We start from the raw sequence: 15,088 nt of genomic DNA on the forward strand, positions 1-15,088 counted from the left end.
AAATCAACTTCTAATTCATTGTATTTAGTGATGGATTTTTTTTAGAGTCACTTGAAGTGGAGTTCATATAACCATCCCCTTAGATATACCCCAAATAAGTTGTGAGATGCTGATCGAGTGAGGTGGAGCGAACGTTTTTTTGGCATGTGGCGACCCTCTTTCGTTTTCCTTCTTCACACTCTAATCTCTTCACCCAAACTCAGAACATACGCTCTCTCTCTCTTTCTCCTCAATAACTCGGTAGTTTTTTTTTAATAGATTTGAGGTTATGGCATGACCTCTACCTGCATTCTTAACTAACAATCAAAATCTTAAGTACACAGTTTCTTTTTTGTCCTCCTCAACAATAGACATAAGCACTGAAGTAAGAGGAGGAACAAAATATTCCACTTCATGGTCTGTAGCTAAAGAAGCCAGGTGATCGGCAGCGCGATTTGTTTCCCTAAATACATGGACAAAACTAACGCTAACAAACTCTCTCAGAAGCTTTTTTATAGCTGCTGTAACTTTTGCACACTGCCAAGGTGGACTCTCCTTTCCCTTCAAAATATTCACTGCTCTCAATGAATCAGAAGCTACTTGAATCCTTGAGCTTTGGATCTTTAGGCTGCCCTTTAGACCACATAATATAGCTTTCAACTCTTGGAATAGTACACTTCGAAGCCCACCAGAACCAGTAAAAGCTAGTTGCACTTCCCCATTCGAGTCTCGAATAATACCTCCAATACCACATCTACTCTCTGACATAGCTCCGTCTATGTTCAGTTTAACTAGACCCTCCTCTGGCTTCTTCTAGATGCATTGAATAGGCTCCTTCCTGACAAACTCCACTATAAGACCTAGTCTATCTAGTAGAACCCTCGCCTGACTTGTGTCTTTTACCATCTTGAGTTGCCCTTGCAAATAAATTCCCATATCTGTAATCAACCTCTGTTTCACAGTTTGCCATTCTTGTGACGTATTCCTGAACCTTCGATAATTTCTTTCCCTCCAGATGTAACTGATAACAGCACACATATACACCTTATACACCTCTGCCTCACATGAATTCCTCTGACATATCCTTATCAACTGCATCCACTCTCTATTAGTGTTCTGAGCTTGTACAGCCAGCCCAATGTGTTGTTTAACACTACCCCATAAGGCTTTACTAAAAGAACATTCAAAGAAGAGATGTTTTGAATTCTCTCTTGCATCGTTACACAAACAACATCTTGATCCCTGCAATACTTTCCTTTTTATCAGCCTATCCTGCGTGGGTAAGCTACCCGAAAACAACTGCCATGCTGTGAAAGAGTGTTTAGGCACTACTAGCTTCCCCCAAACCATATTGTACCATTGCACAGTCTCCCTAGGAATTATGAGTGCAGAGTAAGCAGATTTTAAAGTATAGACTTTATTAGGGTGGGGGACCCAAATGGTTCTATCCTCAGTCAAGTTGCTACATACCTCAGTCTGCAGGATGTTTTCCTTCAGAGTGCCCTGTGGGAGATCATGAACCAGAGCATTCCATCTCCCATGAGTAAGTAAATCACTCACCGTAACATCTAGAGGCAGGTAAAAAAGGTTCTTGGCTTCCTGATCTTCTAACAGTGGAGAACTCTTGCACCATATATCATGCCATAGTAAAGTGCTCTTACCTATAGCTATACTGTAGGTGATATACTGCTTTGCAATGGGTCTCATCTCAAGGATACCTCTCCAAACCCAGGAGCAATCCTTTGGGATCCTCATAGTCCAGAAGAACTTATTCTTAAGGTTTTGCTTCCATATCCATTTCACCCATAAGCTTTCCCCTTTCGAAATCACTTTAAATACTAGTCCACAATAGGCTGTAATATTCCACAACTTCAAATCAATTATACCTAGCCCTCCTTCCTTTTTTGTGAGGCTATACTACAACAAAAGGGGTCTTTTGCAGCGCACCCTTTTGCAACGCCAAAAAATTGTTGTTAAAGGTCACCTATTGCAACGCCATATGGGGCTGCTAAAGGTTTGTTGTGCTATTAGCTTAACTGTACATAAATTTATTTATTGTGACACCTCTTGCGTGGCAAATAGTTATAATTTTTTTTTTCAAAAAACAGAAAATGCAATTTTTATAGAGGGCTTTATCATTTACCATGCCATTTTTGCTGTTAAAGTTAACTCAATCATTTGTGACGCCACTTTCGTTGTAAAAACCTTTTGTAAATGTCCATGTCTTATTGGATGTAGTATGTGTTGCAGCTAGAGAGAAGTTGCTATTGGGCTTTTATGGGCGGGAGTTAATTTCTTCTAAAGGTTTTTTTTATGGGCGGGCCTATTTTTATTGTTGGCGCTCCAACAAAACCAAAAATAAAAAAAGTAAAATCCAAAACCTAAATTGGGTTTATTTTTTCTCATCTTTTTCTCTTCTTTGCCGCCCACCATATTGAAAACCCAGTTAACGAGAGATAGTAAAAGAGCCTTTTGAATTTTGTTGGTGTTCATAGTACGTTGTACTCTCTCAATCAATAATAGGTTGTGAAGGTGGCCTTGTTATCCGTAGAAGCGTCATGAGCACCGTGCAAAAGGCGGGCGGTTGAGCATAAGGGATTTGGAAAGAAAACCCAAAAGAAAAACCATCATAATAAAGATTCAATTGCATATATTTCTTAGCCCTACACTTTCACTTCAATTGGACTAAGTGCCAATCAACCGGCCAAGCTTCGAGTTTTTGGTTGCTACTCTTTTCGGGGTTAATTGGTTTTAGTTTTGGATTCTTTTTGGGTTAATTTTTCTGGTTGGTTCTTTTAATTTATTTTACAGGTGTAGAATCTGAAATTACTACTAGAGAATAAAAGTCGGAAACATTCATTCTTCAGGTTGGTTCTTCTTTCTTTTAATATTCCTTTACATTTTTGCTTAGCATTTGTAGCATGTGGTGGTGTTGTTTTTTGGGTCTCTGGGGATGTTGAGTCCGTGTTTTTCTGTCTGTCCTGCTTTCTGGTGATGGTGTTTGTCCTCTGCCTTTGTGTAAAACTGTAAAACTCAATGCAAAACATATGATTATGTGGGGAAAAATAAAACGGTACTTGGGTCAACAATGGAAGGACAACATTCACAACATGGTGACGACTTCATATTTGACTTTTGAGAATTCTTGAAAGTGTGTCTATAAAATTTGTGTATTACTTGGGTTGGGATTTGATGCAAAAGCATGTAATTGTTGCTTGGCTTAGATACTGATTAGAATTCTTGAGGTCTTAGGATTTGTTTTATCATTTTTTTTTTTCTATTTGCACCTGCTGAGTAAATTATGTTGATACTCACCTTATGATTATGACTGTTGGTTGTTCATCTAGTTACAGACATTTTTATTCATGAATGGCTTGTCGGTTCTCTTCAAAGAAGGTCCAAAGAAAGATACAAAGCCTACTATTTAAGGTAAGTTTAATTACATGAATGTTCTAATAGGACGAATTTGGTAGAACAAGATTGGGAGATGTATGATTCCAATAATAAATGAGACAAATTCTCAGTCTAATATGAGAGCCTTGTCATGAAGTGACTAATAATTCTTATTTTGTGATTTTTTTTTTCCTTAGTCCTAACTCTTGTGGTATGTGTCCAATAGAAGTATTTGTTTGTCAAATGCTCTTTCTTGTTTGTGCTCTTCAAATCTCATTTCTAGCTTCATATCCATCGCCGACATTGATATTTCCCTCACAGTAGTGTTGTCCCATATAAATTATTGATAATGGAATGAACCCTATTGCATGTACAGTAAAAATGAAAAACGTGGAACACTTCAAATTGAAGCGAGAGGGAACTTAGCAAGATATCTTGGATGAGTGGTAATTTATTTGTCCGCTTATGCCACCGATGCATCCGCTCTTTATAAATGTACCCTCTGTATTCTCTTTGTTGTGACATTAGCTCTGAATTTTTGCTACTCAATCGGTTATGAAGGGCTGCTTATATACGAAAGGAAGTGTGGGAACAAGCAGCTTTCATCATCCATATACCTCAATGAAGTTGAACCTTTCCTTGAACAAGATGCAAAGCGCAGCCCATAGAATCGGGCCCTCATTGGTTCCAATGGAAATTTTGTTAGGGCTGAAGATTTCATCATTATTGAAGGAGGAAGGGATGAAGAGGGTGACCTTGAAGCGTAACGCGGCATCTCCATCAAGCCCTAGTTCTACAAATCATGGATGTAGTTCCAAAAGATGAGGGCTTAATTGTATTCTTTCCCTGGTAAGTTCACCGTCGTAGAGTTCTCAAAGCTCATCACGGGTACTTCTTCGTAACCTTCGTGGAGTGTATTGTAATATATTAAAAATAGAGGGTGAGTTTTGTTCTTTTTATCATCGTTAGATTTCTAAGGGACAGTTGGGACCCCACGATCTAAGAACCTCTATATAGGGGAGGTTTATGTTCTTTTTAGTATAGATTTCTAGCCGGCATAGACATGGTCTACTCTTCTCTGTATGGAGATTGGAGAGGGTATGGATGACACAATCTGGCAAGATGTCATCCTGAGGGGTGGTGGTCGTAGGTAGGTGAGAAGTGACACAAGCAGCTCCTTGTGGGACTGCTGGTGGTATGTTAATAGTCCCAAGGTCATGGTGTGCCTATAATTGCTGTATCTGACCCTCCATTCTCCATCTACTCACCGGGTGGAAACATCATCTGGTGTGTTAAAAACTGACCACAGATCCATTAGGCCATTGATTACTAAGAGTTCTCAAGTGAACAAATTAAGTCTGGATCAACCATGACTGCTCCCCGCAACTTGTCTACCTTTAGTTCGTTGCTCAAAGTTAATATTGTTTTATTTAATATTTAGTGACAAGTTTTAGTTTATCTTATAAATGTATTTTGGTAGATTTTCTCCCGTTTATATGTTTAATCTTAGTTTTTGTGGGTTAACTAGTATTACGCACCCTTGTTGAAAACGCTTATTATCTGTGCAAACCACCTGAAAGATCTGCTCGAGTGTCTAAAACCCGTCCACTTTTGCATCAGGTATAGCTTACGTTTGACTTGATATGAATCAGCTAATACGTTCACCAATGTGGTCATGTGAATTTTTTTCTTTTTGACAAAGAACCGCAGATTTTATAGCTTTCTTAAAATGTTTTTCTTCCCCTCCGTTCTTTTTTTTTTTTTGTAGTATATTAGAAAGTGCTTTTCCGGACTGGACAAATCCTCCATTGAGCATATTCTGAGACAGTTTCGTAAATTGCCCTGGAATGAATGCGAACCATACCTTATAAAATGTTTTATGAAAGTTCACAAGGGAAAATATAGCCAAGTTCACGTGATTGCTTCCCTTACAGCTGGTCTGAGTCGTTATCATGATGAATTTGCTGTGGCAGTTGTGGACAAGGTAGGTTCCTATTCTCTCTCTCTAACAAAAAACCTCTTTATAATAGAGATTGATGCTTACAGCCCAAGCAACTAGGTGTAAAGAAATTGAACCCCCAAACCTGATGTAAGTGGAAATCGAACCCAAGACCTCCTAATACAACTACCAGGGCCATGACTAGTTGAGCTACTGGACACTTGACAATCACACACTCACAACATGCAAACTCACTCATAGTTAGGCTTTCACTTGACAATCAAGTGTTACTATTTAAAATAGGGATATTCAAACGTGATTAATTGCAGTTCTTCAGTTATATCAGTTGATCATTGTTATGTGTATACCTTCACTTTGTCCTAGCTTTCTTATAGATTGTTATGATTATTTCAGGTTCTGGAGGAGATTAGATTGGGTTTAGAGTTGAACGATTATAGTTTTCAGCAAAGACGCATTGCACATATGTGTTTCTTGGGGGAGCTCTACAACTATGAGCATATAGATTCCTCTGTTATTTTTGAAACACTATATCTGATTCTCGCTTTTGGCCATGGGACATCGGAGGTATGAAATTGTAAATTTTCATCTGATAAACTTCTTTGAGTAGAACTTGGTACTTTTAAAATAGTTGTAAATGATAGAAGGAATAGCCGAAGGATAAAGGTTAGGACAAAGGATATTCCGCTCCTGTTAAACAGTAGCAAGGGATAGAAGGAATAGCCGAAGGCAGGACTTCTTGACTCCTAAATCATATGTAGGGGGTTAAAAATCTCATTATAGGTTGGTCGATACCTTTACATCTGACTCTGCCATCTGTTGGAACTGCTTTTTGTAGTTGAGCTTATTTGCTTGATTTACTTGATGTTTAGCCTTGCTTATTTTATTGTTTCATTGGTGATAATTTTATGACACGAGGTTTTTTAATGGTTTGGCATTTACATGTACAATTTAGTTCAAAATCTATTAGTTTTTTGCTATTTTTGTCTTCTTATTTGATCCTCACCCTTCATGAATGTGATGAAGTTATAACTTTGATAAGTTCTTTCTAAGCTTTTGGCCATGGGCACCAATTTACGCATATAGGAGGTGTATAGTTTCACATGCATTGCCAACTTGAGTGTATATTAGGTTTATTAATGTTTCTAATAAATTTACTTACGTGATTTTTTTTTTTTTTTTTTTTTTTGTTGTGCAGATTAGTCGCGTAAGTAGTAGAATCAAGAAGAAGCTCAGTGGATCTTTGCTCAAATTAGCATGTTATAGACATTATTTGTGGAATTTTAGTTTTGAATAATTCGTCTAAATTTAGTTGAACGTTGTTAAGATTATGTGAGACGATGTTTTTTCGCAAAAAATAGTTATGTGAATTCTTTAAGATCTTTTGTATTGAATGATTTAGTAATGAAATTCATTTTGTTATGATTTGTGGTGAATTGTTATAGGGTTACTGTGTTCTATAAAAATTGTTTTGGGTAGGATTATGTAAATGGAAATGTACATGTATATGTATGAATTGCACCATTTGCAATGCTAAATGCGTCCCAAATAAAGCACAGGAGTTTTTATCATTCGCAACAAATTTGGTGTAGCTAAAAGCTTTGATTCTACAGTAACGTAGACATCTTTTGCCACGCTTGGTGTGTGGCTAAATTTTTGGACGTCTTTTGCCATGCCAAATGTTCAGCTAAATATTTAAATTTCCCGCACTATGTAGGCAAATATTTAAACTTTCCGCAACTGAAATAGTGTTGCAAAAGGTTGCCTTTTGGGACGCCTAGTTGTGTAGCTAAAGTAGGAGTGTAAAAAAAAACCGTTGACCCATCATCCGGTAGGGTACCCGGTCTTCACCCGCCACCCAAACCCGCACCGACCCGAAAATAGACCCACCCCGCCCCGCCACCGTTTTTATGCGGTTGGGCTATGGATGTAGGTTATATGCTCAAACCCGACCCGTCAAGCCGCCCGACCCGCACCGTGTCAAAAGCCGTTGACCCAACCCCGTTGACCCGCAATTTCAAGACTCTAACTCTAATATTTTTGTATTTTGTTTATAATTTCTTTTAACTTTTGTAGGAATTTGAGAAATATGAATACAAACTTATGAGTTCAACATCAATTTCACATATTCAAGTTTGAACATTGGGAAAATATCAAAAGTTCAAATTCAACTTTCGAATTTTGAAGAAGATAAATCATTCATCCTTGTATTCATTTCGAATTCTTTTAGTTTATATTTTATTGTTTTGTACCATAGATCCTCGCTCCCATCTTCATTTTATCATGCTATGGAAAATAATTTATAAATGGTAAATCACGATAAATAAATTTCAAATTTACAAATATAGTTTTGGGTTCAAATTCAAGTTTTTTTATTTTTGTTTATTTTTTATTGATTGATTCCATTTTTTCTTTATGCTGTGACTTGGAAATATATTACTTGCAGAATTAGAAAGTTTTTTTTAGTGAAATTGGGTTAAAATGATAATTTCCACCCGACCCAGGTGACCCGCCCAAAATCCCCCCCGTAAGCTGACCCAACGGGCTGGGTGATGGTACTAAGACATAACACTTCAACCCCGCCCCGCCCCGTCGGGGACCACTGGATTTGTATCCCCTACCCCCGCCCCGCCCCGCCCCATCACTATTTGACCCGCGGTTGACCCGGCCCGCCCCGTATTACACCCCTAAGCTAAAGGTATCACTTTTGCAACGCCATCCTAGTTGTTACAAGCTCTCTTTTGCGACGCCATGCGTTGCAAATAGTTTGAAATTTTTTTGCAATTAATTTAATTTTAATAAATGAAGTAGCAACGGAATTAGTGTATTAGCAGCACCCTCAGGCGTCGCAACAAACTAGGAACATTTGCCACACCACCTTTGGCATTGCATTTGAGTATTTGAGACGCACTTTTTAGCCACGCCTTTGCAACGCCATCTGGTGCGTTGCGACAGATCTTTTGCCACGCTCAAAGGCACCTTTAGCGATGGAGTATGGCGCTGCTAAAACCATGCTCTGTTGTAGTGTAGCTAGTACACTTCTTACCTGCATGATGCATCTTATTCTTCATATCTGGACCACTCTACAAGAATTTCATGCACACTTTTACTACTTGCTCCAACATAGTAAGGGGGAGTATAAAGGTTTTAGCCCAATACACGTGGAAGATCGAGAAAACTAAGTGAATAAGTTGTAACTTCCCTGCATAAGAAAGAACTCTCGATTTCCAATTCTATATCCTCTTTGTAACCTTCTCCACTAGTGGTTGGCACTCGGGTATACCCATCCTAGAGGTCACTAGTGGTAGCCCTAGGTAAGAGATTGGTGGAGTTACCAATTTGACACCAATAGTATCTGCTAGAAGTTGACCTTCTCCTTGATTCAACCCTACCACTATTAAGGTAGTCTTTTGGCTGTTAAACCTCCACCCCATAGCTAGTGCCTAGATCCCCTTTGACTGCTTTTATCGAGGCACTATCCCCCTTGAAGAATAGCATTAAATCATCTGCAGAGCATAAATTAACCACCTCTGTTCTCTTACACTTTGGATGAGGAGCTATAGTTTTATTCATGAATCCTTGTTTAAGCATACAACTTAACACCTCCATGATCATAACAAATAGGTAAGGAGAGATGGGATCCCCCTGCCTCAATCCTCTTTTACCTTGGAAGTAGTCTTCTGCATAACCATTAATAAGTAATGAATAACTTGGTGTTGTATAACACATTTGAATCCATTTCTTCATTTTATATGGAAAGCAAAACTTGCATAACATAGCATCAACAGCCTCCCAACTCACTGTATCATATGCTTTACTTATATCAACTTTAAGTGAGCATCTAGATGACACATACTTCCTTTTATAATTTCTAAGGCGTTCATGAGATAAGAGCAAGCTGTCTTGTATAGACCTACCAGGCACAAATGCCAACTGGTTCATAGAAATCAAGAGAGACATTGCTGCTTTCATTCTAGTAGTAAGAACCTTGGAGATACATTTGTAGGTGATATTGCAACATGAAATAGGTCTGAAATCTGTAACCTTGGCAGGATTAGGGACTTTAGGAACCAAACATATGAAGGTAGAGTTAAACCCTCTCGGCATAACACTATTAAGGAAGACATACCTCATTGCATTTACAAAGTCCACTCCTACTATCGACCAACATACCTTGTAGAAGCATGCATTAAACCCATCAGGTCCTAGAGCTTTGTAATCATCTATGCCAAATAGAGCTTCCTTTATCTCTAGTTTAGTAATATCAGTTGCCATAGATTCAACTAGCTCATGATCAATGGTGGCGCTGACTTGCAAAGAGTTATAAAACCCAGAAGGTATATCATCCCTTATAGTAGCTCCCAGCAAGTTCCTATAGTGATTGGTGAATATATTAACAACCTCCTTTTTATTATTTTGCTTATTCCCAGACTCATCTGTGGCAGACCAAATCTTATTTCTGCCCTTCCTTTCTTTCACCACATTGTGAAAATAAGCAGTGCATCTGTCCCCCAGCAAGTACTAAGTACAACCTGACCTTTGTTTGATCTCTTCGTATTCCATTGTCAGCATATCACTATACACTTTTCTAACTTGTTTTTCTAGATAAATCAGACTAAAATCACCAGGTGACATCTGTAAGTCTCTTTGCACCTTAAACATCTCTACTCTAGCCTCCTCAGTTCTTTTTGTAAGGTGGGAAAAATATTCCTTAGACCAAGTCTTTAGAACATGTTTCAATCTCTTTAACTTACAGGTCAAAATAAAAACTGGATTACCTAGGCACTGCTCACCTAACCAACTACTAACGATCCTTAAACTTCGTGGTGGGGCCCATGCATTCTTGAGAATCGAAAATGATAAATTTTCTTTGAATCCAAATACCAAGACAATATCATTGGTGTATGATCAGACACTCCTTTAGGAAGAAACTCTGCTTCTGAGGCTGGGAAGGCAGTAACCTACAAGTTGTTCACTAGGCATCTGTCGATCTTATAGTATTTACCTGAGTTATTTGTCCAAGTAAACAAACTACCCATGAACTTTAGATCAGATAGCTCAGTACTCACTACACAATCCATGAATTCAGCTAGCTCACTTGGGTTAGAAGGTTCACATCCCAATCTTTCATAAGAGTACAAAGTACCATTAAAGTCACCACATACAGTCCACGGTAGAATGATATAACTGTGCAACATCTTCAGGTCAGACCATAAGACGAGTCTCTCCTGTCTTGAATTTTTTGCATACACACATGTGAGCTCAAAAAAATAACCAGTAGGCAGCACTTGGACTTCACAATGTAGCAACTGGGAAGTTTCCTTGATCATCTTGACTTGTACAAAATTATGATCCCAACAAACCCAAATTCTACCATCTCTATCACTATCATAGTTACTCAGGTGAGACCAAAAGGGGCAACAAATACTTCTGATAGTATCAAAATTTTCCTTTTTGACCTTAGTTTCTAAGAGTGCAAACATACACAATTTATTTTCTAACCTTACCTTATTCACTTCACTAGCTTTTGAGTGGTCGTTTATTCCCCTCACATTCCAAGCGCCCAACTTTATCATTAATGTTTAAGAGGAGGTTTTTGTCTACCTGAACCTTTCGGTTTAGCCTTCCTTTGAACAGGGCTATCATCTTTGGATTGCTTCTTGTCTTTCTCTAGGCTTTGGGAATTAGTTTTCTATTTTTGTTTCTGCGATCGAGTCTCTCTCTTTTGTGTAGACTGAGATTGCAACTCCTCCATCAGAAGAGGCTCAGGGATTATATGATCAATAAATATCTCTCTTTCTGCTTCAAAATCATTGCAAGCTTCATGAAAAGTAAGTTCTTCCCTCACTGCAGTGAACTCTTCATGATTGGACTCATATTGTTCTGCGCCAGGTTTAGTTATTTGTATTTCTGCTCCCATACTACAGAATTCTCCATATGCATATATGGCTTCCACTGTCTGGACATTGTCCATGCACTCCACTACCTCATCTGATAGGTTAGTAGTATGTTTCTCAGGAACACTAACAATAGCCATAATATCATTATTTGAAGTATTGTCCCCTTCAGTAGAGATCCTCCTCTCTCTATGAACACTAGCATGGATTCTATTCACAATACTCATTGCAGTAGTCACTTGGATACTTTCACTCGCCTGTTCATCTTGGGTAGTCTTTTCTACTATTTCTTGATCAACTCCCTCTTTCTCTACCTCCGTAGATAGCGCTTGAAATTGGTTTGAGGTTGGCACTTCCGCTCCAATTGTTACTTCAAGCATCCCTTCCTGTTGACCATTTCGTTCTACAAGCATGAGACTTGAGTTTTCACTCACTGTTACAATGCCATTACCAACTGGCTCAGTCCCAACCTCATTAGACAGTAGGATCTCTCCTTGGGTTCCCTGTATCCCTCCATTAGTGTTTCTACGAACCCACATTAGGTTTCTCTGCCTTTGTTGTGGTTGCTGTCTTTCATTCCTAGTCACATTGACATTCCTTCTTACCACATTGGTCCTCTGTTTAGTAATGGATGGGCATATGGAGTCTTTGTGGCCTGTCTTTGTACATATTGAGCATGTTGAAGGAATCCAGAGATACTCTACTCCAACATCAACAATAGTACCATTTCTCATTTTAAATCTTAGCACATCAGGGTATTGAGCATTCAATGGTACCTCTATGCAAACCTTTGCATAATCCAGCCTTTGTTTCTTTTGGGTCGTTGCATCCCAACAATGTGGTTTACCTATCCTGCTGGCTATTAGACTAATACCCCTTTTCATCCACATTTGTTTTGGGATATCCCACAGTTTCACCCAAATCGGAAGGGTACTCATATTCGTCCTCTGTGTTTCCAGTTCTTCAGTCCAAGGTCTTACCATGAACACCTTTCCAACCATGAACAAAGGTCCCATGTCTAGAACTTTTTGTCTATCCTCTTCTTCTCTAAATTTAAAATATAACACATCTTTATCTGTGGAGATCTCATAATCAGCTTTGGTTTTCCATGCTCTGTCAAGATTTTGCTTTACCAGTGGGTATGGTAATCTCTTCTCTACAAAGAAACCCACCAAATGATCCTTCCATATTTATGTTCCCTCATCCAGTATTTCATTTGGAACTTCTAGAATCTCAACCGCACTATCCGTTTCAATCCATTCCAGGGAGCTATCTGAGCACTCATGGCTCTATAGCCCAAACAAGGAGCTCCAAGATGTAGGAGCTCGACTAGAAGAAGTCTGAACTTCTTGAACCCCCGAAGCCTCAACCATAACTATTACCTTAGGGGCCTAAACTAAACAGGCATTTAGAGATCCCGATCGTACAAACGAGGAGAACAACCCTTTATACCCAAACTCACACCTAAGAAGATGTGAAATTGTGCACAAATGAGAGATTCTCTCTGCTAGGGAAAGGGTATTACTTCACAAGGATGGCAGTACTCTCTCACCCACGTTGTTAGCTTAACTAACAGTTAGTGGAAGGAAGAGTAGGAGCTGTCTTTGATGAAGTAACGGGTGAAGATTGCTATAAAAGGTAAAGAAAGAAGACGAGATGTGGATAAAAGATAGTAGAACCTAGATAAACTTACCTTAAAAGGGAGGGAATTCAAGTGATAGAATCACACTTGAATTTGCCCTTACTATCGCATATGACGTCACTGGTCCACATTTCTTTTCTTTAGAATCCTTTTTTTTTTTTTTTTTTTATATATATAATTACTAGCAATTATTATATAGTTACTATATAGTTATTATATATTTACTAGCAGTTATTATATAGTTACTAGCAATTAACACGTGCTTTGCACGTGAATTACATTGGTTTAATTTTTTTTTTTTTAATTTTATTCACTTTTTTGTGGTAGGGCCTGTAGCGGTAGGATCCGCGACTAACAAGGTCAAAGGTCAGTGGGCCGATGCAAGATACAGTAACTGGAGTCGGGGAGTAGTGGATAATCAGAAATAGCGAGCCCGAAGTAATACAAGCGGTAGAGTTGGGTGTATAGTATCGTGTCGCGGAGTGAAAAGGTGTACGGAAACCCTACGTGTGGCAGACCGGGAGACGTGAGATGGCGGGACAGGTGGACGGTTGTGAGGAGAGGGGAGGGGGTATAAAAAGAATAGTGTTGAGGGACAGAAAGAGGAGGTGAGATTAGTATGGGCAACTTACTCTCATACATTTTGCGCCGTCTGTGGGGAAGAAGAGATCTGAATAGTAGTAGGTATGGCATTAAAAGCAAAGAGAGGCGTAGGACGACCGAGGAAGGTACCGGTCGTGGAGGAAGCGGCTTAATCGGTGGGGGATGATGGGGGAGAGCAGGGAGTGGAAGAGACAGCAGCATCGTCATCGGAAGAAACGAGACAGTTAAGAGAGGAAGTGGCGAGCTTGAGGGAAGAGAATGAGGAGTTGCGAAGGGAGAGGGAGACCGTAGAGGAATCGGAAAGGGGGGTGTCAGAGACGGTGAGAGAAGAAGAAGGGAGACCTAATGCGGGGGAGAACGGTGTGCTGGGACTCACTAGGGAACAGGTGAAGGAGATGATCGCCAACGATTTGAAAGCGAGCTTGGAGCAAGCGAAAGGCACAGGTGGAACGGCGAACCAAGTAGTGGCAGGATTGAACCGCAACCCGTTGGCGGATGCAATTTGGAAGGCGGAGGTCCCTAAGCGGTTCAACCAGCCTCGATTTGAGAGGTATGATGGGACAAGAGATCCGGCGGACCACATCCACCACTTCCGGCAACAGATGTCGTTGGGGCAGGAACCCAAGTACGACGGACTACGGTGTATGATGTTCCCAGCGAACTTGAAAGGGGGAGCCTCGGACTGGCATTATAGGCTGCCCTCGAAGAATATAAACAACTTCCTTGAGTTAGAGCAAGCTTTCGTGGACCACTTCATACATCAGAAAAGGAGAGTGGTGGACATAGCGGCCCTATTCAACATGAGGCAGAGGACTGCGGAGTCAGTGAGAGAATTCTTGTGCAGATTCAAGGCGGAAACGCTAAAGGTGGAGAACTTGGATGAAAGGACCGCGGTGATTGCCTTTGAGAGGGTGCTGTGACCGGGAACCAGGGTACACGAATCCGTAGCTAAGAATGAGAGCGCGACACTGCAAGACTTATATCCGAGGGTGGAAAAATATATAAGGTATGAGGATACACTGTAGAAAGAGACGAGGAGGTTGGGGAAGGTTGTGTTGGCTTTGGATCGAAACGATGACCGCGGAAGATACGAGTCATCAGACAGGGGAAGCGGAGGACGTCGTGGTGACGCGTCATGGCCGGAAAGGGGGAGGGTTGAAGCTCGAAGGGAAAATAGGGAACGGAAGCCATATCGAGAAATAGAGCCGACACCAATAGACCGACCGTTGAGTGAATTGCTGCCGCTGATTTGAGATTTGTCAGATTATGAAGGTCCGCGAAGCAAGCCAGACGAAATACCGGGTAAGCCGTACTGTGCCTATCATCGGGTACAGAACCATGAGACGAATGAATGGTATGCTCTCAAATGGTTGGTCCAAAGGATGATTGGGAGGGGGCTACTGAAAGAGTTTACCAAGGGGAAAGGGAAAGAGGAGCAGCCGCCGAATCAAGGGAGAATACTGGGTACGATAAATGTCATATTTAGCGGGGAAATCTTGAGTCACAACGCTCACCGGGATAGGATATGGAGGACAGCTAGCATACAACAAGTTAATGAAAAGATAGGTTATTCGCGGCTCGCCCTATGGCCCGCGACTAGAAAAGGAAGCATAGTGT

General features: G+C 40.1%; 2 protein-coding genes across 2 annotated transcripts; both read right to left on the reverse strand.

The window, feature by feature from the left end:
- Nucleotides 1–303: 303 nt before the first annotated feature.
- LOC147488138 (uncharacterized) lies at nucleotides 304–747 on the reverse strand. The gene has a single exon (XM_086574275.1). It carries the CDS (start codon nucleotides 745–747, stop codon nucleotides 304–306), a length of 444 nt encoding a protein of 147 aa, XP_086430401.1.
- A 45-nt stretch (nucleotides 748–792) lies between these two features.
- Nucleotides 793–1,734, reverse strand: LOC147488139 (uncharacterized). The gene has a single exon (XM_086574276.1). It carries the CDS (start codon nucleotides 1,732–1,734, stop codon nucleotides 793–795), a length of 942 nt encoding a protein of 313 aa, XP_086430402.1.
- Nucleotides 1,735–15,088: the final 13,354 nt, after the last annotated feature.

The sequence above is a fragment of the Coptis chinensis genome, chromosome 7, assembly GCF_015680905.1.
Source record: "Coptis chinensis isolate HL-2020 chromosome 7, ASM1568090v1, whole genome shotgun sequence".
In the NCBI taxonomy this organism is placed as follows: domain Eukaryota; kingdom Viridiplantae; phylum Streptophyta; class Magnoliopsida; order Ranunculales; family Ranunculaceae; genus Coptis; species Coptis chinensis.